This window comes from Balaenoptera physalus, assembly GCF_965194825.1.
Source record: "Balaenoptera physalus genome assembly, chromosome: 6".
Lineage (NCBI taxonomy): Eukaryota > Metazoa > Chordata > Mammalia > Artiodactyla > Balaenopteridae > Balaenoptera > Balaenoptera physalus.
Window position 1 is genome coordinate 132,608,598 of NC_138885.1, and position 25,304 is coordinate 132,633,901.

At 43.8% G+C, this 25,304-nt stretch overlaps 1 protein-coding gene across 3 annotated transcripts; it reads left to right on the top strand.

Annotated features, from left to right (window-relative positions):
- The first annotated feature begins 693 nt into the window (after positions 1–693).
- SPP2 (secreted phosphoprotein 2) lies at positions 694–24,856 on the top strand. 3 transcript variants are annotated; one of them, XM_082466304.1, is made up of 8 exons: positions 700–971; positions 1,071–1,195; positions 7,987–8,109; positions 9,214–9,321; positions 14,980–15,034; positions 15,808–15,858; positions 18,033–18,128; positions 24,744–24,856. In XM_082466304.1, the coding sequence occupies exons 1-7, from the start codon at positions 899–901 to the stop codon at positions 18,116–18,118; spliced, it is 621 nt and encodes a 206-aa protein (XP_082322430.1). In that variant the 5' UTR covers positions 700–898; the 3' UTR covers positions 18,119–18,128; positions 24,744–24,856. The 3 variants fall into 3 exon arrangements, with proteins under 3 accessions (XP_082322431.1, XP_082322430.1, XP_082322432.1); XM_082466305.1 differs by lacking the exon at positions 15,808–15,858 and having other exon boundaries at positions 694–971; XM_082466306.1 differs by lacking the exon at positions 9,214–9,321.
- Positions 24,857–25,304: the final 448 nt, after the last annotated feature.

Sequence of the window (25,304 nt, forward strand, 5' to 3'; positions counted from 1 at the left end):
TAGGTGAAGAAGCTGAGGTTCAGAGACATTGAGTACCATGCCCAAGGGTACATGCCTGACAGGTATGGAGCCAGGATTCTGATCCAGGTATTTCTGAGCCCCAGGACAATACAGCTTCTTATGCATGAATTCAAGGAATGAGAGCACCATGAGTTGCATGTAACACAACCTGTATTTACTATAAAGTATCTCTTCTTTTTAATGATTCACAAACTACCTTGGGATCTTATAGTGCATGAGACTCATCAATATGCAAATACCTTATCATCCAAGTGAGATACGAAAACGCCCATTAGCAGAGAGGGTTGGTGGACATGGAGGCATGTCACTGTTTTTTATTGCACGTGAACTTGTTTGGCATATTTAAGTCCTGCAGATTAAATTCTCTCCTTTCCAGTCATAATTTCCAGTCTGATCATGAAATAACCACACGATTTTTATGAACAGTCAACTGCAGGATCTTTAGGAATATGAGAGGGAATTAAATAGACAATAATGTAAAATTAACTGTTTTGTTGAAAGTAAGGTTGCATCCCTTCCCTCCAAAAATGAAATGAAAATAAAGGGAAATAGGCAGTCCATGTGGATGAAATTAAAATAGAGAAGAACAAACAGCGCATGTGGAGTCCCCGCCTCCTGATGGCTTTTGATGCAGACTAAAGTCCCATGTTGAGGTCCAAACTTCAAAAGTGGCCTCAAACTGTCCCCTTTCCCTAGGAAAAGGCAGCAGTAAATATTGACTGCAGGATCAATTGTCTCTGTTGAAGCCGCAGTCCGCTTCAGTCGGAGAGAGCAAGCCAGGTCACACTTGATAAAGAGCTGCTTTCAGGACGACTGGTCACCCCCAAACACATAGACACAATCTCCCAGGATCGGAACTGAAATTATCCTTCCCAGAATGGAGAAGATGGTGATGAAGGTGTTGATTATGTTTGTCCTTGGAACGAACTACTGGTTCCACTACTGTGCAGGTAAGGAGCTCGGGGACAGGCCACCTTCCCTTGATGATGTGAAGCTGTCCTCATCCATGCATCCTGTCTCACTGTGTCCCCATGTGTTTGTGAGTCCAGGTTTTCCCGTGTATGACTATGACCCGTCTTCCTTGAGGGAAGCTGTCAGCGCCTCCGTGGCAAAAGTGAATTCCCAGTCGCTGAGCCCCTACCTGTTTCGGGCGTTCAGAAGCTCAATTAGAAGAGTAAGTGCCCGGTATGTCTTCTCTAGTCCTCTTTATACTGCTTTCTGGTTTTTTCTTTTGTCCTTTTTTGGGTTACATGTTAAAAATTTTCCAGTGTAAAAAGATAATAGCTACTCATCTCTTTCGCACTCTTTTTTTTTTTTTTTGATAGAGAAAGGATTTAATTATAATTATTGTCGTAAAGCTCTCAAAGCTACTTCGGATGCCTGATTCTTCTCGCATTTTTCTTCCCTCTGGCCTCATTTCCTATTTCCAGATGTTACCCTCTGCACATCCTGCTTCTGGACCCAAAGCCCCCATGGTTCCTTTTGAGATGTTTTATTAAAAACTGCTTGTTTATTAGAAATGAGACTTTTTCAAGTTCAGCAGTTCTGCTCCTAATACTTATAGGAAATGAATTCTGGCTTTGGAGCCAAAGAAATCCACTTTGCTTTGTCAATTTGGTAATAGTCTGTTTCCTGTTAGCTTGGGGAAATGGGGAAAAGATGAATTTTCATGGGCTTCCAATGACTAAGGCCGTGATTGGCAAAGAAAGAAACACAGAATTATCCTTCCAAGGAAATGAGAAACTAGACTGCAGGTCGCTTCCCTCCCGGCTGGGCCCCGGGTGATTTCACTGCCTGCTCATCGGCCCGTGCAAGGGGGGGGGGGGAGCAGAGATACCTGCCAGAGAGTTTAGGTTAAGATGGGCGGTGAGGAGCTTCTGCAAAGTTCCTGGTCCTACAAATGAGAACTCGTTGCAGACAGGCCGCCTGGGAACTGCGAACTGTGGAGATGTGGCCAGGGCTCCAGGTAGCGGCTGCTTCCTCGCAGAGGCCAGAAGTCCATTGCTTCCTCTCCACCTTCACGCTCACCTCTCCCATCCCTGCCAGGCACCACCTTAGCACACACCTGGTTTGTCCCCTCTCCTCCTGTGAAGGGCACACAGCTCATGGCTCCATAGCTCCAGTCTCCAAATACAGTACATTCATCTTGACCCATCTCCTTCATAAACTAGCTCAGTTTCTTATTTCCAGATTCCCAGGAAATTAATTGAATTGTCCCAGTTGTCTATTCTAATTGGGTCATTGGTCTCGAAGATGATACTTTAGCTAGCCCAGAACCAGGCTGCTGTGGCCAGACTGGGGTCACTTGGCCTGGCTGTCGTGGTACGGGAGCACGGCGAGATACGTGTGGTCAGCTGCCAGGTCGGAGGGTGAGTTCCTTCTGGAGGAGGACTGGACAGAATAAAGAACCCCTCCCTCGTACACTGGCTGTTTGGGCTTCCATCTTTTGCATTTAATGAAATCCACGCGTGGTGTGGGGCAATCGGTGTCCTCTTGCCAAGCTTGCAAATGAGTTTAGATTTACTTGGAATTTAGCTAGTGCTTGCTACAGAAGAAAGTTTGTAGTTAATTAAGTGAATAAGAGCATGAGGACAGGTCCCGAGAGAACCCGTTACTGACACCATGGAAATCTGGCCAGTGGAGACGAGCTAGCATGAGGTGTAGTCATCCAGAGACCATTCCAGTGCCTGGGCCATCTTGATATCAGACACCTGAGCCCAGACACACAGGCACCTGCAAAGAAACACACCTATGTATGTGGGCATGTGATCCTTAGTGAGAACACAGAAAGGAGGTGCCCCTCCACATCCTGTACGCTGCTCTTCTATCTGGAATTCTGCCTATTCTTGTTTCTTTCCAGCCTTTTCTCATTATTCAAATTCATTGGCCAAGTTACATTCACCATGTCCCTTCCATGAAAACTTCCTTTCTTTTCCCAATGGAGGGAAAACTCTCTTACCTTGATCTGTCCTGGTGATACATCTTTCTTCTTAGAAGTGGTTCACATTTTGCTTTATTGTATGCGTTAGTCATGCCTTCTCTAAATGCCCTAAAGATGGCCCCAAATATGCCAATTCCCTTCATATCAGTAACCATTAACTCCACTCAGAGCTAAGCAAAGTCCTCAGGAAAGAGATGAGGGAACAGATCAGATCACTGGCCCTGAGGGTACAAAACAATTCACAAAATAGTAATACAAATGAGCTCGAAACACTGGGAAAAATATGTCACTTCTTCGACAGCCGACAAAATCAGAATGAAAATAACCAGGGAATAGGTGAAAGGGAAATCTCAAACACTGCTAGAGAAAATGTAATTTGGTAAAATTATCTTTGCAAGCATGCAATTTGTTAAGCATGTTTATAAACACGTTAAACATTAAAAATAGCAAATATTTATAACATTTGATCCCATAGTTTCATTTCTAGGAGTATGTCCAAAGGAAATAAGTGGTTTGGTCATGTTTGTGTATGTGCAGGAGGTTTGGGGGAGAGTTCAGTGGGCTTAGGGAGAGGGGTCCGGCCCCGCTACTTTATCCCTGAGTTTGCTTCATAAGCCCAGTGGTTCTCGACCCCGCTGCACATCAGTATCATCTGGGAGATTGAAATACTCCTGATGTCCAGGCAGGATGGTGACTAATTAAATCCCAACCCCTGAGGGTGGGGCTCATATTCTTACATGTTTCCTGGTCATTCTAAAGTGTAGTCAGGGTTAAGGACCACTGGGTTTTACCAGGGACTTGGATCAAATACTCTTGCAATCGATTGTAAGTAACTTAACTCTTGGGCTCCAAGTTTAAAAAGGATGGGAAAGCATGGGGAAATGTGACTTCAGCCATGATGATTTCCTTGTTCCAACATTGACACTAGGCACACACAGACTGTTCTCTCAATGTACACAAGCAGAGAAAGGAAAGGTAGACACAGGCCCTGTGCTGGGGACGAGGAACAGAGAGGCCGGAGCAGGCTGTGCTCCCATGGAGAGAGGGGAGGGAGAGGAGGGGAGGGGATGAAGGGAGAATGGGGTGCAAATTATATAAAAAAGTGAAAGTAGTCTCAGAGAGTGGAGAGTCCTGTGGAGAGAATAAAACAGGATGATGGATGGGCCTGGGTCTGGGCTGGGGTAGCTGTCAGATGGGACAGAAGTCTCCACAGAGGCGCCATATTTGAGCTAAGACTCACTCAGTGACGAGAACCTCCAGCCGTGGGAGGATCTCCTGCAGGGGGTAGTTGAGGGGAGGTTTTAAATAAAGTGCAAGAAGACCTTCTAAGATCTCTGCAGCTGTTGTGTGGAGTGGATGCCAGGAGGAAGCCCAGACAGCAACCGTGGGAAGCAGATGGTGACCAATGGCAACTGAGCCTCTTAGTGTGGGGAGGGTGAGGAGTAGATGGATTCTGGGACATTTGAGGCAAAGCCACGGAAGCTTTGGGATCCTTTATGTGTCTATGCCCATTTCTGTCCATTTTTACCTTTCCTCTTCTTTGCACGTTTTGCTTTTTGGCTTTCTACGTTATGCTAGGCAGCTATACCTGAGCTTTACTTTTTGTCCAATCATAAGGGCTTAGTTTGAAAAACCTAAATGATCACTGTGTTAGTCAGGCTTCTCCAGAGAAGCAGAGAAGAGAGAGGGACAGAGACAGAGACAGACAGAGACAGGGAGAGATTGATTTTAAAGAATTGGCCCACACTACTGTGGAGGCTTGGTAAAGCCAAAATCTGCAGGGTGGGCCGGCAGGCTGGAGACCCAGGGAAAAACTGACGTTGCAGTTCAAGCCTGAAGGCTGTCTGTTGGCAGAATTGCTTCCTGCTGAGAAAAAGGTCAGTCTTTGTTCTAGTCTGACCTTCAACTGATTGGATGAGGCCCACCCACACGAAGGAGGGTAATCTGCTTTCCTCAAAGTACACCACTTTAACCTCATCCAAACACATCTTCACAGAAGCATCCAGATCAATGTTTGACCACAGATCTGGACACTGTGGCCCAGCTAAATTCACACATAACATTAAACATTGTACTCTCCAAAAGGAATTGTTATGGGTTTTTTATGGCTTGTATATTTTTATTTCTTTTTGAAATAAAAAAATCAAAATATACTCATTATAAAGAGTCACAGGATACAGCAAGAAAGAGAAAACCAAAAGTAACATTCATTATCCAGCCCTCTGAGACACCCACTACGAACATGTGGCAGGATGTCTTTTTGGATTTTTTCTCTTCATATGTGGGTATAAAATATATTTTTTTAAAAAAACAGGACCACACTGTAACACCGATTGTAAAGGACCATGATTTATTTCAGCCGTAACGCTGGGTTTGGGATTTTCACCAGTTGATTCATTATGGTTGAGTATTTGGGTTGTCCTACCTTTTTCAAAGAACACAGAGCATAAATTCACTGGCTGAAAGTGAATTCAAATGAAAAAGCAGAGCTATTTGACTTTTCTCCATATTCTGGAAAGGATGCTTAAAAGTGCTTAGAGATGCAAAAAGTTTGCAAAATCATCTCACAGTTAAAATTATCAGTACTCAAACCCCCTGCATTTTCATCTTTTAAACTAAGCTTTTGTCCTGCCAGTTTGCTTTCATCAGGTTGCTTTACGAAATTGTGGAAGCATGATCTGGGCGGGGAGAGCCGGCTTGATGAGCTCCAGCTGAAGAGGTTTTAATTTTTTTTAAGAGATTCAGATTTAATATCTAATATGTAAAAATGATCAGTAAACAGGGTCGTAAACAATGGCAAGGCTGAGTTTTTAGTCCTACTTGTTTCTAGAAAACTCGGCTTGTATCAGCACTCCTCATCCTGCGTCAGAAAGAGACACAAAGACGCCCCCTCCCGAGCTTGGAGCTGGCCACTTATTTCCAAAGCAAACTGTCCCGTTACTCCCTACCTGAAAGAGGTCTGTGCTGTCACAGTGCTGTCACCACCTCTCTCCCCACTGGGCAGTAGGTGAATGTGTGGGTTGACTCAAATTTGCCAAAGGATGGGCTCAAGAACTCAAAGGGAAGGAGTTTTGGGAGCCTGGGGTGGGGTCGGGCAGTGGAGCCCACCTCCCTGCTGCCATCTTGCACCTGTCCCCGTGTGCTCTCCTTGTAGCAGCCATGGTGACTCAGATCTTACCTCTTAGAGGCCTCTGAGAACTTCTCATTGCAATGAGAATGAAATCAAAATTCGTTCCCATGGGCTACGAGACCATTAACTATCTGGCACACTCCTTTCCAACTTCAGGGTGTTTGGTTTTCCTCTCGTTCATTTTGCTTCACCACCACCGCTGGGCTTGTTCTGCCCCAGGACATTGGCTCTGCTTTTTCCTCACACGATGGGCTCCTTCCCATCCTTGAAGTCCCAGCTGAAATACGCCTCCCTTGGGAGGATTTCTCAGGCGCCTCGTCTAAACTATCTGCTCTCCATCCCCACTGCCACGTTGCTTTTTTGCTCCTAACCCCATAACCATCTGGAAGGTCCTTGTTCAGTTTTCCTTAGTGTGTTTGCTGTGTGGTGCCTCACCACCCTGCCCCAGGTAGAATCTAAGCTCTGTGGGGTCTTCCCTGCTGTGCTTCGGGTGCAGGACACACAGTGGGCATTTAGTTAAGTCAGGAGACGTCCGTGTCATCAGAACAGCACACCCATCAGGAAGTTTGGAAGGTACCCCCAGTATCCCACCCTTGGTGGAAAGGAGTGGAAAACTGTGTAATCTTGTTCATAGATCCGAACTGATCAACCGGGAAGCGGGGCTGGTTAACACTGTACAGCAGAGATGTACTTGCTAGTTACTTATTTCAGGCATTATTAAGATAGTATGGAGCATTCTTTTAGGAAAATGACACTTAAAATACTTTGATTTTGCTTTGGAAATAAGTGGCCAGATCCAAGCTCGGGATGGGGGCGGGTCTTTGTGTCTCTTTCTGACACAGGATGAGGAGTGCTGATACAAGCTGAGTTTTCTAAAAACAAGTAGGACTAAAAACTCAGCCTTGCCATTATTTATGACCCTGTTTCTTGATCATTTTTACATATTAGATATTAAATCTGAATCTCAGAAATACATTGACACTTAAAATAAGTTGATTCTTGTTATTTGCGGCAGTTATATTCCGTAAAGATTCTGCGAACACTGGGTTAGTGAATCCCGAGCTGTTTATCCTGGGGAAATTCAGGGTTAGGTTTCTGAGAGCCTCTGGTCACAGTATTTCGGTTAACTGATCAATATGTGCCCTTGTTTTATGTATGTTTCTATTTAAAGACTTATTTAATATACATGGTGACTCGTTACCATTGAGCTCACTGCACCAGCGCTATCCCTCAGGCCTGAACAAAGCTCAGCTAACACGTGTATTTTCTCCGTCAGGCACATCATAGCCTTCCTGTGCTTAGGAAACTAGACAGCTTGTCAGCACTAGGCTTGGGGGCCAATTTAAACAGCAAAATCACCAAGGAAAAGCACAAAAATGAGAAAACCGTGACACAAAATAGACCATGAAATTGACTTGTGTACGGTCCGGTTGCTGAGACAGAGGCTGAGCGTCGCCTTATCTGATCCCGGTCGGGACCATGTGCATCTGGCGACTCAAGTTCTTTGCCGCCCAGCGTGTCTTCATGAATGGCTGTGACGGCACCCAGTACTGATTGGGGTAGACGTACATTTTAGCAAGTAGGCAGATTTGCAAATACGGAATCTGTAAATCCTGAGGCTTCATCGTAAATGTAAGTCGTCAGCAGCAGTGCTTAGCGTGGAGTCAGGACACCCAAGTTCTGGTCCTATTGTCTCAGTAAAGTCTTGTGAGCCGTTGGTAAAGCACTTCTTCCCCTGGTCTTCAGAATGAGGGTGTGGAACTGGGTGATTGCAATTGAAAGCTTTAGTGGTGGGGTATTCTGTCACTTTTTCTCCTTGTGCAGGGAGACACATTTCTAGCGTGTGACCTTCAGAAACACATCTGTGGCAAACTGACGCTTTGTTTTCACGAAGGTCAACATGTTGGATGAGGACAGCTTGACCATGGACATAGAGTTCGGCATCCGAGAGACGACGTGCAGGAGGGGTTCTAGGGAAGACCCCGCCACCTGTGACTTCCAGAGGGGCTACTACGCGGTAAGAGTCAGGGGAAAGGCCACCAGCCCAGAAAACAACGCGAGGGAGCACCTGTCTTCCTACATCACTGGGACCTGATTCAAAGCCACACCGAGGGCTTGGCCACTGCCTGGCTTCTGGACACCCTTGGAGGCACCACTAACTGTCCCATGCTGTCCCCTAGGCAGGGGCAGCGTGACTCAGTAGTCGAGGACTCGAGCTCTGGAGTCCACAGTCCTGAGTAATCCTGGCAAATTATTTAACCCCTGCTGCCTCAGTCTTCTGCTGTTTAAAAATAAGGATAATGATGGTTCCAGGCAAAGTGAATACAAAGAGGCCAATAGCCAAGAAAAATCCCAGAGACATTTCAAATTCTATTTTAAATGAATTCAAAATGCCAGCTGTGTTCCTGGTGTGAGGTGCACTGTTTTATAGTTGACTGTTGTATAAAATCTGTCTCCTCCACCAGCTTGGGCTCCATGGGGGTCAGGACCACAGCGTGGTCAGTTTCATTTCCCCAGTGACCAGCACATGGCCCCATGCTTGGTTAACCCCAGGGACGGGAGTCACCCCAAATTCAGTCTCCGAGGCATTCTCGTTCAGATGTACGAGGTCTCAGGGTTTTGTTACTTTCTCATTGTGATGTCTGGGTCGTTACACAGGGATGTCAATCCTGAAAAGAGGACCCGTTGTTTTGTTGTTTCGTGAGACTTTTCGCTGTGGCTCTGTTTCACAAAGGTCCCAAACCCAAGTGTCACTAGCATTTGTTTCTAATGAAATCTGAGGCCGAGGGAGAGCAGAACAGAGTCCTTGGGAGACCTTTCCATTTCTTGTTGTTCAAAAGGGAAACCATTCGAGGGAGCCCACTCAGTGCTCATGAAGGGAACGTTAGCTTTCCCTCAGGACTTGTAATGTAGCAAAAGCCTAAGAGATATTTAAATCATCATTTGTTTCTGCTTAGGTCTTGAGAAATTTTCATTTTGGAAAAATGAAATGTCTCTGTGAATTTTTCCTTTCTGTCTGCATTATTGTGTCAAGCCCTATGGTGTTGCCTGCTTTCTTAGATAGGTCCTAACCATTTTTACCAGCTGCCGGGCATAGAACTCACTGGTTCCCCTTTTCCAGCCAGCGGCTGTTTGCAGAAGCACCGTGCGGGTGTCTGCTGAGCAGGTGCAGGACGTGTGGGTTCGCTGCCACTGGTCCTCCAGCTCCGAGTCTAACAGCAGTGAAGAGGTAAGTGCAGGGGCTCGGCATCCTTTGGGACAGTACCTACCTCTTAGGGTCTGCCTGGGTCTGTGACAGGCAGGCTGGTGTGATAGAGTAGCTGGAGCGTCACTCAGGTATAGCTCTGCTTACTCAGCTGGCATCTCCCTTTTACACCTGCAATCTCATGTTCAATATCCCTTACTGCTTCCAAGTCTCTCTCTTTTCCTAAGATCTAGGATGTGAGCTTAAAATAACAATGAGCAAATCTTCAAAGTTTTAGATCTAAGTATGCATCTCACTGCCTCTGTGGTTTAGTGGAATGAAGAGGGGCATTTTTGATACATCAGCGTTCATTTACCAGCTCTGCAAGCTAGGTCAGGATATTTAATCTCCATGATCTGAAGCTTCTTCATCTGTTAAATGCCAGTAATAAAGACCACCTGATAGGATGTTGAGAAAACCAAGTAAGTCGGTGGATGTGAAAGATCTGGTCCAGAATCTGACACGTAATAGATGCTTGGTAAATGGCAGGACACATCTTTTTTCCTTCAATTACACTGATATTCATCTGCAATAATACTGTGAAATCAGTAATATATACATTTCTGACTTGGAATTATATTACTTATTTGTCTGTGTATTGACTGCTTTCCTTACTGGAATGTACATCAAATGAGGGCAGGGAATGTTTGTTTTGTCATCTAGGACAATGTTTGATACAGGGTAGATGCTCAGTCAATACTTGAATGAATACAAGAAAAATGAGGAAGAAATTGTCAAGAATATGATATGAGGAGGAAGTTTCTAGACTCTAATTTGGGATAAAAACATAACTATTACGTTATTTGTTTATTCATAATGGATAATATCTTTGACTGCTACTTAAAAAATGTTTCTACCATTATACAGCCAAATCTGTCCAATGACATCTTTCTCTATTTATATTTTTATTAATTTTTTCAAGATTTAAATCTGCAGTGAAAATTACATGAAAAGAGTATACAATTTCAACTTCAAGAATCACACAAAAAAGTAATGTTCCTCTATTATGGACATACCCAGGTCTTACATATTTTATATGGAAGTCCATTTTAGAATTAGTAAGGAGTGAGAAACTCCTGTTGCAGGGGTGTTTTCACTGTTGGAAGGAGAATTCTGCAAAAATGTTCAGTTGAGCATAAGGTTATTGATCAATCTCGTTCTCACCGGCAACGTTTGAGGGTCAATCCCCAGGAGATTTCCGGATCCTATCTCCTTGGTGCTAGTTCAGGTATCCAGGGCCTCGACTCCAGTGAAGTATCCAGGAAGTGAGGCGTGCTTCACAGCTGAAACAGTGGCGCACGCCTGGCCAAACTAACCCAGAAGTGACAGGGACCAAGCATCATGTCACAAGCGTTTTGTGCGTATTGATTTTGTGGTTTATATGGGGGAAGCTAGGAGACAGTGGAGAGCAAGAGAAGCACTGCTCTGGCTCTCGTGGGGTTTGTGGATGAGTCTGGGGGTGTCCATTATGCAGGGGTTACCCTGACTACCAGGCAAGCTTTCGGGAGCATGTAGCAAGAGGATGCAATAGCGTGTGGGGTCAGAGCGAGCTTTCCCCGGGGGGCTGGAGGGTGGGTGACCTCAGGACAAAGGGCACAGGGTGTGGAGGGGAAGGAGGAGGAGATTCCCAGCACAAGGGAGAGCATGACGGAGTTCCCTGATGTGTGAGAGAAGCTAAGCTGATGGGTAGAAATGGACAGAAATCCATCATGACTGGGAGAAAAATATGAGAAGAGAGGCATAAGGGTGGGGCTGGAGAGGACACCAGCCTGGTCAAGGTGGACCTCATGGGTCATGTCAAGGGTCCTTGGCTTGGGGCTATTCAAGGGTTATAAGTAGGGAAGTGACAGAATAGATGAAGAACAGACTGGAACTAGGTAAGAATGGATGGGAGCACTGGGAGGCTGGCAGGGCAGAGAGTGTGCCAAGTAGAGCTAGGAGTTAGTGGTGAATGTCGAGAGAAATGGATGCCTGTTCTTCTATGACCTTGAGCACATTAGAAGTTAATAAGTGGCCCCCTAATTTAACCCCTCTTCCATCTCTGATTTGGAAAGTTGATTCTGATTGTTTGCACAACCCACAAACCTATTGCAACTTTCTAACTGCAGACTGAAGACTACTCACTTTTCTTCCAGTCGCAAGTTTTGTAAGAAGACTCTGATACTAAGCTAAGTTAGTCCCGGAAACAAACAAGATTTTAAAATAAACTCCCAGGTTGCTTTGCCTCAAAGATTAGGAGATCATAAAGGATTATGAGGCAAGAAAAAATTCCTTAAATTAAAGGATTCTGCAATTCGAAAGAAAGAGAAGAAAGCAGATGGAGATTTAAAGTAATTCCTGGCAACTCTAAAATAGATTTCTTACATGAAACAGAAGAAAAATTAGACGACAGCTGTTAACCATTTTCAGTGAAATAAATGATGATGCTACAAACATGAAAGACAATTGACTGGAATGGATTTAGACATAGAACAAATAAATCATTGTTGGAAGTAGGGAATAAAAGAAAGAAAACTGAAAAAAAATATCCCAGAGTAATGAACATAAAGGCCACTTGAAAAACATATGTAGATAGTAAAAGAATTTCCAGAGAAAGGAATCTAATGTGAAGAAAGATGGAAGCCATGGAGAATAGGACCAAACATCCTAATTATTACGAAATAGGACTTAGCTCAAATGGAAAATATCTGGTAAGCATACAATGAGAGAAAGCGTCTCTAATATAAAAACATTCGGGTTTTCCACTACATAATTTTAATAAGTATAAATGCTTTGTAAAATGATTTGAACAAATAAATTTCTAAAATTGCTAATATTCTCCTCTCTTAACCAAATAAATATTTAAATTATGGGCAGTTTTTATTTTTACTTTTTTAATTTTGAAAAAGAAGTATGTAGAGAATAAACGATTTCTATACGGCACTTCAGTCAACCACACGATGAAATGCTAACATCTGTAGGATGATGAATGGACTTGATTTTGGACAAATCCTTCTGATTTCAAGTGGATGAGATGAGGTTTGGCTAGAGTTTCAGCCATGAGACCCAAAACAGTGCAAAAGGAGAAACTGAGGAAGAGTGAACAGGAATTCTGAGCTCAGGGGAGGAGAGTTACAGGCATTTCATTTATTTACTCTCTTCCATTTCAAATGATAGAAATTCAACTAGAAGTGGCCTAAGCCAAAATGAGATAATTCCTTGGCTCACGTTCCCAGGAAGGAGAGGGAGGAGTTGTCCTCTTGGACAACTCAATCTAGTGACTGTCAACACTATCTGTGACACATTCATTTTTTTCCTTCTCCGCCCCTCCTCCCCTTACTGCAGATGAGTTTTCTCCTTGTAGCAGGAGGCAAGACTACAAGCAACTCCAGATTCATATCCTCTAAACTTAGAAGGAAACAGAGCATTTCTCTCTAGCTCCAGCTGGAGGTACCTCTTGGTATTATTCCCGTTGTCCTGTCTTAGGTCATGTGTCTCATTTTCTTTTTATTTTTTAATAACACTGTTATTGAAATATATTGGGTTGGCCAAAAATTTCGTTCGGGTTTTTCCATACGATGTTACAGAAAAAGCCGAATGAACTTTTTAGCCAACCCAATAATTCACAGACCATACAATTCACCCCTTTAATGTGTACAGTTCAGTGGTTTTTAGTATATTCATAAGGTTGTACAACTCTCATCACTATCTAAATCATGAACATTTCGTCATCCAGAAAAGAAATCCCAAGACGCCTTACCCTGTTCCTCATTCTCTCCAGCCCTTAGTAACCACTAATCTACTTTCTTTGTCTATAGATTTACCTTTTCCAGCCATTTCATATAAATGGAAACATACAGTATGTGTTCTTTTGTGACTGGTTTATATTAGTTAGCATGTTTGGAGGGTCATACATGTTATAGCATGTATCAGTACTTCTTTCATTGTCGAATAATAATCCATTGTATGGATAAACCACATTTAATTTATCCATTCATTAGTTCATCAAAATTGGGGTTGTTTCTACTTTTTTTTTATACATATCTTTTTTTAAAAAAAATTTATTTATTTATTTGGTTGCACTGAGTCTTGGTTGCAGCTGGCGGGCTCCTTAGTTGCGACTTGAGAACTCTTAGTTGCGGCATGCAGCATCTAGTTCCCTGAGCAGGGACGGAACCCAGGCCCCCTGCATTGGGAGCGTGGAGTCTTAACCACTGCGCCACCAGGGAAGTCCCTGTTTCTACTTTTTGACTATTGTAAATAATGCTGCTGTGAGCATTCATGTGCAAGTTTTTGTGTGGGCATATATTTTTATTTATCTTGGGTATTTACCTATGAGTTGAATTTCTGGGGCGTAAAGTAACTCTATGTGTAACTTTTTGAGAAACTGCCAAGCTGTTTTCCATAATAGCTGTACCGTGTTACATTCCCACCAGCAATGTATGAGGGTTCCAGTTTCTACACATCCTTATCAACACTTATTATTGTCTGTCTTTTTAAGTTTAGCCATTCTAGTGGGTGTGAAGTGGTACATCATTATTATTTTAATTTGCATTTTCCTAATGAGCAATGATTGACTATTTGTATATATTCTTTGGAAAAACATCTACTCAAATCCTTTGTCAGAATTCCCTGGCGGTCCAGTGGTTGGGACTCCGCAATTTCACTGCCACTGAGGGAGCGGGTTTGATCCCTGGTTGGGGAACTAAGATCTTGCAAGCTGTGCAAAGTGGCCAAAAAAGAAAAAAAAAAAAAATTCCTTTGCCAAATTTTAAATTGGGTTATTTGTCTTTTTTTGTTGAGTAGTAAGACTTCTTTATATATTTTGTATATAAGTTCCATATCAGATACACAATTTGCTGATATTTTCTCCCATCTGTGAGTTTTTTTTTTACTTTCTTTATGGTGCCCTTTGAAGAACAAAAGTTTTAAAGTTTAATGAAGTCCAATTGATCCATTTTTTTCTTTTGTTGTTTGTGTGATTCTTACATTTAGATCCATGGTCCATATTGATTAGGAAGGGGTCCAGCCTCAGTCTTTTGCATGTGCATACCCAGTTGTCTCAGCACCATTTATTGAAAAGATTATTCTTTCCCCCACTAAACTGTGCCACCTCCTAGACCAATCACTCTCACAAAAGCCAGCAGGCTAACTGGCTGTTCACGATGGAGAGGGTAACATGTAGGTGGCCCAGACACCTGGTAGAAAGGTTGTGAGTCAAGCAGCCACCTTACTTTGTGACTATGGGCTTTCAGTGGCTTCATGAAGACTACTCATGCACACTTTTTTTTTTTTTTAATTGAACACATATGGGGACTTCATAGAGAGAAAACTCACAAATTTGACCTAAACACAGTTGATTTGCAAGTCCATATAACGAGGTTCCGTCTTTCTCGTCCACAAAAATTGGGAGTCATTTTGATTCCAGTGGAAACGTTTTTAGACAATTTAAACTTCATGTAAGTTGCTTTTCCCCACATGCTTTTTTAGACATACATGTTCAATACCATATAAAGTTATTTAACATAATATATTGCCTTATTTCATTAAAAATAAATTATATAATACATCTGAGTCCTCCTGATAATATTTGCATATTTTGCAGTGTCCTTCTTTTTTCTCTCTTTCATGTGCTGATATATACTAATGCCTACATTTACTTAGATGGTTTGGGGGGATATCTTGGGATCCTCTACATCAAGAAACAATTATCTGCTTGGTAAGTTGAGATCTGTTCTTTTTAATATACATATATATATATATATATTTTGTGAATCAACTTCATATTGAAGCTCTCTATCAGGGAGTCATTTAAAACTAGAAATATCTGTACATAAGCTTTGAACAATTACAGAAATCACAGAAAATAAACATTTGCTTTTGCTCCTTTCTTAACAGTAGGCAATAATGTTACAATTCTTCATTTAGGCAGCTCTATATTTATGCAGAGCCTTTCCATATATGATTCCATTTCATTTCCCAACATCTCTGCCAATTAGGCAGGACAGGTGTTGGTTTTTACCATAAGAGGGTCCCCCAACTAAACATGCTTGTTCCCTCCTGGGTGCATGACCAGTTTTAGGAGCCAGGTATGCAACAATGTGTAGGTGGAAGGATCTGGACTAAACCTCCTCTGACTGGCTGGGGCTGAATTCTGTAATCCTCCAGCCATGAGACCAGAGGTGACCATCCCATTCAGAATCTTGCTTGGGGGAGGGAGGGCTTTCTTTTTTTCCCTTCTTAAGTGGTCTCTCATTTGAAGTGGTCTCTCATTTGGGTTAGTGTTCTATGGCTTAGGAAACATTTCTGCCTATTGGCAAAATAGGTAAATAGGAGGATTTTTTCTATTGGAGCTGATGGCAGCAAAACTCTTTGGTGATCTCTCACTGCTTCCTTGCTGGAAAAGCGTATTTGTGGCATCAGTAATAAAATCATAGAACATTCCAGAAGTGGGCAGAGGGGGCCTGCCTTATGACTGTTACTGCGTTACAGGTCTCACTCCTGACAGATCCAGAAGTGAGCCATTTTATGAACGGTCACTTGGTAAGTGGTCCTGTTTTCTTCTGTAGGACACCAAACACATCCTTTTCTGATCAAGCCAGACTTTACTGAAGCCATGTCATAAGAGATAAACCCCTGAAATGCAAAATATTTTAAGGGAAAATGAAAAAAAAGGACAGTCCTTCATAAACCAGTTTTGCAAATCATTGAAAAGCTAACTTTGAGGCATCAAAACTCACTTGAAATTTGTCAGGAATCAAAATATCAAATCTAGCTGAGGAAATCAGCACTCACCTGCCTCCTGTCCCAATCTGGAGCATTTTCTGAGAAACCCAAACTCTTTTAAACTTCTCTTTGCCCTCCAACCTCAACTGTACTTTTCAGCAAGCAGACAGAACTAACAGTTATTTAGTTTCTCCCTTTTACGATCAGTTTTCTCATTTAACCTTCATGACAGCACTGTAAACCAGGTGTATTACCTGCTTACACAGAAGAAATGAGTAACAACTCATGTTGTTTGCTGTAGACACAAAATACTACCTCTCTACTAATTGCTTGACAGTTTTCTCCTGCAACTTCACAACCATCTTGAGAGGCAGCACTATGTTCCTTCCCATTTTGTAGATGGGCAAACTGAGGCTTAATGAGTTTCTGTAACTTGTCCAAGGCTACACAGCCAATGTAGGACTTTGATCCAGGTAGGGAGGGGCAGAGACAGGACTTAGAGACAGACCTGTCAGACTCTAAAGCCTCTGTTTTTTTCTTGCTGCTTTACAGAAGAGTTGTGAAATTTACCCTCTGATCGGAGTTCTCCATTAAAATGAATAACACAGATATTAATGTTTCATTGAGCTCTTTCATTGAGCTCCTCTTTAGGCTTTTTCCTAATTTATTTGAAGTACTAAAGCTTACAATCTGAGGCTTGCTTAAAAAAAGGCCTGTGTTTAGAGCTCCTCCAATGTGCCACTTTGGGAGAAATATAGTTATTCTAACAATGTGACCACTGCTGAGAACATTTTTGAACAATTTTTTTAGGAATTGACTTCCTAGTCTAGGGGTCATTCTTTTGAATCTCTGTAGTGATGGAAAACATGTGCTCTTGGATTTAATTTTGGAAATAAATTCAGTTAATCAGATTAATAACCAACTTGGGTGCATTAGTCATCTATTGCTGTGTGTCAAATTACCACAAAACTTAGCAGCTTAAAACAACAAACATTTATTATCTCACAGTTTCTGCCGGTCAGGAACCTGGCTGTAGCCTAGCTGGGTGTTTCTGGCTCAGGGTCTCTAAAATGTTGTAGAGAAGATGTTGACTGTGGCTGTGATCTCATCTGAAGGCTTGGCTGAGACTGAGGGATCCACTTCCAAGGTTACTCACATGGTGGTTGGCAGGCCTCAGTTCTTCAGGGGCTATTGGAATGAGGGCTTTGGTTTCCTACCATATGGTCCTTTCCACTGGGCTGTCTGAAGGTCCTCAAAACATGACAGCTGGCTTCTGCCAGAGAACATGATGCGAGAGAGAGAGAGAGAGAGAGAGAGAGGAGAATGAGCAAGCAACAGAGAACCCAAGACAGAAGGCACAGTGTTTTATTACCTAATTTTGAAAGGGATATAGCATCACTTCTGCATAGTTTATTAATCACGCAGACCAACCCTGGTCCGATGTGGGAGGAGAATACCCGAGAGTGTGAATACCAGCAGGCCATCTCTGAGGCTGGCTACCACACTGAGAAAATGTCATTTGGGACAAAAAAAATATTATATGGATATAAATTAATGCGACTGATCCTTTTTATATTCCTTGGAAGGTAATTCCAGAGCTGAATTCTAAAAACATTTTGGGCATTGGGACCTTCATTGACGCAGAGGTGCAGCCATCTCAGAGACTGCTTTGAACATGACAATTCAATTTAATTCAACAAATGTGGGTGACAAGGCCTGGGCAGATCCCTCAGAGGACTGAAAGATAAATGTGACAGTCCCTGCCCTCGAGGGCTTACGGCAGTGGGTTCAGCTGTCACACTGTGCAGGCGAGAGTGAGGGAGAACTTGATAAGCAAGATGAGGTCATCGTGTTCTTGGGTAGCCTCTTGGCAGGAGGGGCTCTGGGGGTGCTGGTCACAGTCTTTCTCATTAATTTATAGTCACAGAGTCCATGTTGGCTTAGGTTTTGATGTGAATGACAGAGCCTGTATATCCCCTTTCTATCTTCAGAGATCATGAGAAGGGGCTTTCCTCCTGGAAATAGAAGGGACCTGAACCTGTGGCCCAGAGCAAGAGTAAACACTGGCTTTGAGTGACAGCCTTGAGGTAAGGGGACACAGCTAAAAACACGTGTATTTAGAAATAGAAGCTACCAGCAGGGGGGTTGGAGGGTGGGGATGTCTTAAAGCTGCTGCTCCCATACCTCCAACGTCTGTAGTCTGCTCTTCAGCTCCTGTCTGGCCTCCCACCTTTTCTTCTCTCCTCCCAGATACTGACCCTCGACTGTCTCTTCATTCTTGCACTCTCAATCTTTTTCCCATGGCTTTTGTATGTGCTGTGGTTGATGTGATCAAATTTCTCTACTCTAAGAACAAAAAACAAACCACAAACAGAACAGCCCCCTTTCTTTGACCCAGTCTCCCCATCTCAGCAGCTGCCTTCCCTCCCTTCTTCCTTCTCTGCTCAGCGTCTTGACAAAATTGTGGTCTACGACTGCTGCCCCCACCTCCCATTCACTTTTCTGCGTTTTGCAAACTGGATAGTAATCTTTCAGATCTCTAGCATCTAATCTGCCTTCCTTGTCTTGATCAGTCATTTCAACCCTGGTGACCATTTGTCTGGTCTCCTTTGCCCAGTCCTTTCCTTCTTCTATAGATTACTGTCATCTCTTCCACTTGGCTGACTTGATCACTGATGTACAGTTGCTTCCAAATACACATTGCTCACCTTACTCTATCCCGAGATCCAGGCTCTTACATCAACCGCCCACTGGATGCAGTTGCCGTGAGCATCCCTGAGCTCCTGAAGCTCAACTAGCCTCCTGTTCAGCTCCCTGTCTTAATAGAAGACATCACCATCCACTGAATTTTCTCCAGCTCAAAATTTTAGTCTCATTGGCTCTTCTTTAAAATTTTTATTGAAGTATAGTTAATTTACAAGGTTGTGTTAGTTTCAGGTGTACAGCAAAGTGATTCAGTTTATATACATATTCTTTTTAAGATTCTTTCCTATTATAGGTTATTACAATCGTTGGCCCTTCTTTACCCTTCGTCTTCTCCCGACATCCACAGGGGTCCACACATTTTCTCTGGCTTTAGCCCATCATTTCACCACTGTCACCACTGACCTGTTGCCTGAGATCTTGCCTCGGGTCCTGATTCCACACTGTCCACCTTGCATGCTGCCCTCAGGTTTATCTGGGAATGCAGAGGAGACTCTGATCCTTCTCCATTTAACCCCCTAATGCTCACTTCATTTATATAACAAAGCAGAGGCAGACCCTGAGCCAGGAGGAAGAACAGCCTATTTGCCCCAGTGCTGGAGGCTGAGTCCTGGTTTTGCAAACCCACACTGAGCACCACTGCCTCTTGCATATATAAATCCCCAGCTACTAGGGACCGGAGCCAAGGCAGCTCTGTCTTTTTAAAGGCTCCCAAGTACTAAAGGAACATGATGAAAGGCACATTTAAAAGGAATCTTTGGATGTAATTATAGGTATGGATTCAGTGTACATTCATTTTTACATACACACACACACGTTAATCATGAAGCTTGGGCTTTCACGGGTTTTACAGTTTACATAACACTGTATGCCTTCAGGATAAAGTCCAAACTCCCTAGCGTGGCCTGCAAAGGCCTTCGTGGTCCGGCCCCTGCCCACTTCTCCAGCCTCATCTCTCCCAAGGCCACCAGCCCTGAAGCTCCTGCAAAACTGAAATACCTGCAGTTCTTCCTGCTCAGACCTCTACCTGGAACGTCTACCTGGCTAATTCCTCCCCCTCACTTACATCTCAGCTCAGTGTTTCTTCCCCAAGGGGTCTCCCCACGTCAGAGACACATCCCTTTATGGGCCTCCCTAAAGCCCTCATCACAGGGCACTGCAGTGACCTGTTCCCTCTCTGCTCCGTCTGGTTCCACCAGGCCCCCCCGAGGCGACGAGGGAGATAATTTCTGTCACTGGCATCTCCCATGGCCCTGCACAGAGCCGGGCACCCCGCAAGCATTCTGGAAGTATTTTTTGAGTGGATGACAGACTCTCACTTTGGATTCTTGAGCTTCTGTTATCAAAAAATTCAGCTAAGCCTAGTATGATAAATTTTTACCCACCGGAATTTGAAAGAGATCAACTGACATTTTACTAAAATCGAAGGGAAATTTACCAGTGAGGCTGTGTTGGATAAAAGATGCAAATGGTAGGTTTTCTTTTGAATCTATACACACCCTAAAAATAAAAACCAGCTTCAGGCTGAAATCAAGAAAGTACTCATCACAAAGAAGCAGACTCAGCATATTCTTTTTTTATAAACTTAAATCATTTCTTTTTGATTCACAGAACATCCTCAGTTGGAGAAAGTAGAATTCTCAATGGACTGGCTGTATGTTATTTATTAATGATTATATTGGATATATATATATATATATATATGTATACATATATATAAATGTATATATGTATGTATATATATACACATACATATATCCCAACATAAATTTATGATCTGACTGCTGTAAAGAAATTGATCACTTAAAAAAATGTCTCCTTAAAGGCAGCACAGACTAAAGGCCAAACATTGCGGCCCTGGCCTGGACATTGACCTTGATGTCCCAGCTATATCCCTGCCCTCCCCTGACCCTCAGCAGGGCCGGTTTCCACACTGTGCTCTGAGTTTCCTAGAATCCTAAGATAAGGCCAGCACAGGGGGTCCAGTGAGGAGGCCAATCCACTGTGTCTGGAATCCTTTTCCAAGCTTTCTCTGCTACTTAGGAGCTGTGAGAGTGACGTAGTCCCTAAACTCTCGGGCTCAGTTCTCCAAAGATTTATGATTCTTATTGTATTTGCTTTTGCCCCTGCTAGACCGTGAGCTCTTTTAGGATGTGTTACCTTGTCATCTTTATTATTTTAGTTTAATAACATGAAAAATACGATTAATAATATGTCTATACTAAGTTATTAATAACGATATCCGTTGTCTAGTTCCTAACGCTAAAAATAGTGCCTAGACTATAATAAGGGTTCCCTCAGGTTGAAGGGAAGGGAGGAACCAATGTGGGAACAAGTTCAGGACACCTCTTTTCAAACCGTGGGTGACATGTTTCCAGTGGGGAGCTTTCGGAAGGCAGAGACTTTGGCTCATCGAGAATCACAGAATCCTCAGAGCTTAGCTCAGTTTCTGCAACAAATTAGGAGCTGAGGAAGTATTTTTGTAATTTAACAACCACTGTTCTAGGATTCTTTCAGATTGCTAGAAAATCATTTAATATGTAGGTGTGGGTAGTGAAAGGGAGTATTTAAACAAAGAGGTCTGAGATTTTTTTTTTCTTATTTGCTACCCTAAAATAGGAACAGGGGAAAATCAGGTCCCAGCTCTCATGTCGAAAGAAATCTGTTTGAGAGTCTCACACTTTGTTGATCTTTATAGCTGGCCTAGTTCTGACTTTTGCATGACGTAGTGGCCTGAAGACCACAAACCACAGTGCCGTCACCCAAACCACAGCAGCGTGAGTGATACTCTTTCCTTTTTGTTGCAATCATCAATTAGTGTGGAATTCCTAGGCTATATGTCCAAGAGCAGCAAAGGAGGCAGTTCTTAGACAGGTCTTTTGTCAATAACTGCATGGTGAAAAGAATCAGTCTCCTGATTTTATCAGTTTGTCCAAAAAATATTCATCGAATCCCCACTTCATGCCTGGCCCTGCGCCCATGAAGATCAGAACTCTTAAGGGTGCCTGGGTCTGTGTTTGGACTTTCCACCTATGTTGCCTTATATAAATCTTGCAACCATCTAAGTGAAGTTTTATCACTGTATCTCCGTTTTGTAGATGAGGAAGCTGAGGCCTTGGAGGCCCCTCCTCTCAGAGCTGGTGCTGGATTAGGATTAACTCCTGATGTCTGTCTGTCCCCAAAGCGCCTCTTTTTCTTCCTGGATTACTTGACCTCATGTCAATATCTACACATTTAGAAAATAGTCCAAGAGGGCAAAACCTCAAGGATCATTTGTTTAAGAAACATCTGTCATGTGTTGGGTGAAGCACCTACGGAGTAAAGCACACCTGGAAGGCAAAAACCTGAATTGACTGGCAATGTTGACAGCATACCTACCCGCCAGCGACTACGTAGGGGGGTGACCCTAAAACCTGGGTTTCTTCCGTGAGCCTGTTGAGTGATTTCAATATTCAGAAATGACGCTTATTAGTCACAACCTCTTGTCATGATCTTCCATGACAGCCCACCCACTGGGGGAGCCAGACACCCTCCCTCCCTGCCCCCCACACATAAGACAGACAAGCCCAGCCAGCGCCTGGAGGTGGAAAGCCGGCCGTGTGTGGCTGGATTTTCTCACCCCCTGCTCTGATGCTCCGTCACTGCACGTGCCTACCAACTGCCCCACCAAGCACAGTGCGTTCTCCTTACTCACTGTAGTGATGTTCTATAAAGTTGCTGCAGAAGCTGAATCAGCAAATCCTGAACCATTGCTCCTGCGGGAAATACACGGTTAGGTTCCTACCAGCCTTTGGTCACATTTTGTCCCGTAATCAGTATGCTTGTTTTATATGTGTGTCTGTTGAAAGACGTCTTATTGAATACATATGGTTGATTCATTGATACTGAACTCACAGCCAATGGCACTGTCACTCGTGCCTGAGGGAAGTTCATCTCATGGATGTATTTTCTCCGCAAGGCACATCACAGCCTTCTCGCGCTCAGGACGCTAGAGCACTTCAGGACTACACGTGGGGGCCATTTTAAACAGCAAAATCACCAAGAAAAAGTACAGACATGCAAAAAACATGGCACTAAGTAGACCACAAGAGAACACTTATTTACGACATGGGAGCAGAGACAGGGGGCAGATGGCCTTGAATGAGCTCGCTTGGGAACGTGGGCAAATTTCTGTCACTCTGTGAACATCCTAGAATGACTCAGAAGCACCAGGAGTACTGATTTGGAGGTTACAAGTAAACATGAGCAAGTAGACAAATCTCTGTGAATGATGAGTATCTACTGTACAATGGGCTCCCTACCCTTAGTTTATCCCTAGTTTCTCTGTAATCCTTCTTGTTCCTTTCCATCTGGTCTTTAAGGAAAAGGCCTCTGTACCTGCTGCCTCCACGACCCCCCCTCTCCCTTCTCTCAGGGCACTGGCTCTGCCCTGCTCTGTATCCACCCTTTGTTCCTGCCTGGTCCCTGTCTATCCCTTTCCTGCTGAACCTCATGGCAGAATTTGATGCTGATGAGAACTCCCTTCTTCCCTGAAATCCTCTGGCCTCTGAGACATGGCCTCCTTGGCCCTCCTCTTGGTCAAGACGTCTCTGTTCTTCGTGGATCTCTCTTCTTCCTCCTGCTCCTTGAATGGTGGTGATGGTCACCAGGGCTCTAGCCTTGGCTCTCCCTCCACTCGCCGTTCTCCCTCTCCCAGGTCATCCCAGGCACCCCAGGGCTTTGAGGCCCACCTGTCTGGGGACTATTTACACACTGTCCATCTAACCTGAACTCCAGGCTTGATTAAATAGCACCCGGATGTTCCACAACATCCTCAGAATGGAATTCTTCCCTTCGGAACTTACTCTTCCTCCTGTATCCAACTCAGCTTCCAGCTCCCCAGATTGGACACGGATTTGTCTTGGACCTCCTCCCTACCCTCATCCAGCTGTCACTGTGTCCTGCCTGCCCGTCCTTCCTCTGAAATGTTTCTTGGCTCTGACCCTCCTCACCATGTTCTGGCCTCATCACTCTAGCCTGGGGTGGTCAGCATCTTCCTGATGGTCTCAAAAGCCACCTCTGTACTGTCACCAGAGTTATCTTAACATCAGTCCTTACAGGTCAAAGTCCCGATCACCTGGGAGATGGAATCTAAACTCACTAGTGATTTGGGACACGAGAAATCAGGCACTCCCCGCAATGGTAGGGTCCCTGTCTGTGTCCCTGGTTTCTCTTGGCCTTTGCTTCACATGGAAGACTCACACGTCTGACTGTTCCAGGCCCCCAGTCTGAGTCTGACCTTCACTCCCAGGCCCACTAACCCTGCCTCCCAGCTTGTGCTTGGAGTCTAGCTCACACGTCTTCTGCAGAAACCTTTTTCCTCAAGGTTTCCTGCACGTGGGAATCTGGAATTGCGTTTACTATTCTGTCCTCTGACTGCCTCTGTCTTCTCTACTTGCCTGTGATTTCTATCTTCTTCTTTTGGAGATTGGGGCTATGCCTTATTAATCTTCATAAGCCCCAGTGGATACTCAATGCACACATGTTTACTGAATGGATGAATAGACGGATGAATGAGTGAATGAATGAATAGTCCTACCTCCAACCCCAGCCCTCAAAAGACCACAGCTACAGCCAGTCTCTTCTTAAGTGGCTTGATTGATTCCCTCCCTCACAGCCTCCCACCACCAGCACCTCTTTAGACCAGACTGAGTCCAGGACCTGGTTGCAGCCTTTCCTCGGGGACCCACTGACCCTTCCCTTTTTGGGACTTGACCTTCCTTTCTGGGCCTTCATCTCCATTCCTTGGACTCCATTACCTCCTCTTCTCCCTGCAGGTGTCTCTCACCCTTTTCCTTGTTCAAGGAACTGGCTGCTTTGCATAGTTGCTCTAGTCTCTGGTGCCCTCTTGGATTCCTTTTCGAATAGCTCCCAGGAATCCTGGGCCCTGTGCCTCCATAGTAAGAGTGTGAAATGCATGCCACAGCGTCTAATCCTCCCCTTCTTCTTTCTTTTAACAGCAAAATGCATTGGAAGGAATAGAAGGTCCAATGAAGAAAGATACTTTACAAATTGTGTGATTTTTCTTTTGATCAGTTCTAGTCGACAATAAATGGCTTACTTTTCCTCTTTCTTTCATCACTTGATCTTTTCTTTTTTTTTTAATAGGAGTAACTCTCACATTTTTAGATGAGAAGCTAATGCCATGAGGAGAGTTCACTCAGTGTGTGTCTCTGCCCGCGGGCCTGCTGGCCCCCAAGGAAAGGCAGTGCCAGGCTGAGCTAGCGCAAGGTAGCGGTGCTCAGGGAGGGGACCGGCCGGAACGATCCCTGTGTACACGCTGACATCACAAATCAGAGTGTTCTGTTGCCAGATACACGACCCGACAGACTCCCGCTTCAGGTCCCATGACTATCACCAGGCAAAGACTGAACCTTGCAGGCTTAGTGTTTGTTTAATCCTATTCTCTGCCTCCAGAATAAAGTGACAGGAATGTGTTAGCCCAAATGTTTGGGAAAGGCTGATGAATTCAGAGATTGGCAAATTACAGAAATGTAGGTTACTTTATATGCGGTTAATAT

Excerpts from the sequence above, each read along its gene's own strand:
- SPP2 (XM_082466304.1), top strand. The coding sequence starts at position 899 with ATGGAGAAGATGGTGATGAAGGTGTTGATTATGTTTGTCCTTGGAACG. Across the intron at positions 972-1,070 it reads CTGGTTCCACTACTGTGCAG|GTTTTCCCGTGTATGACTAT; the intron begins GTAAGGAGCTCG and ends TTGTGAGTCCAG. Across the intron at positions 1,196-7,986 it reads TCAGAAGCTCAATTAGAAGA|GTCAACATGTTGGATGAGGA; the intron begins GTAAGTGCCCGG and ends GTTTTCACGAAG.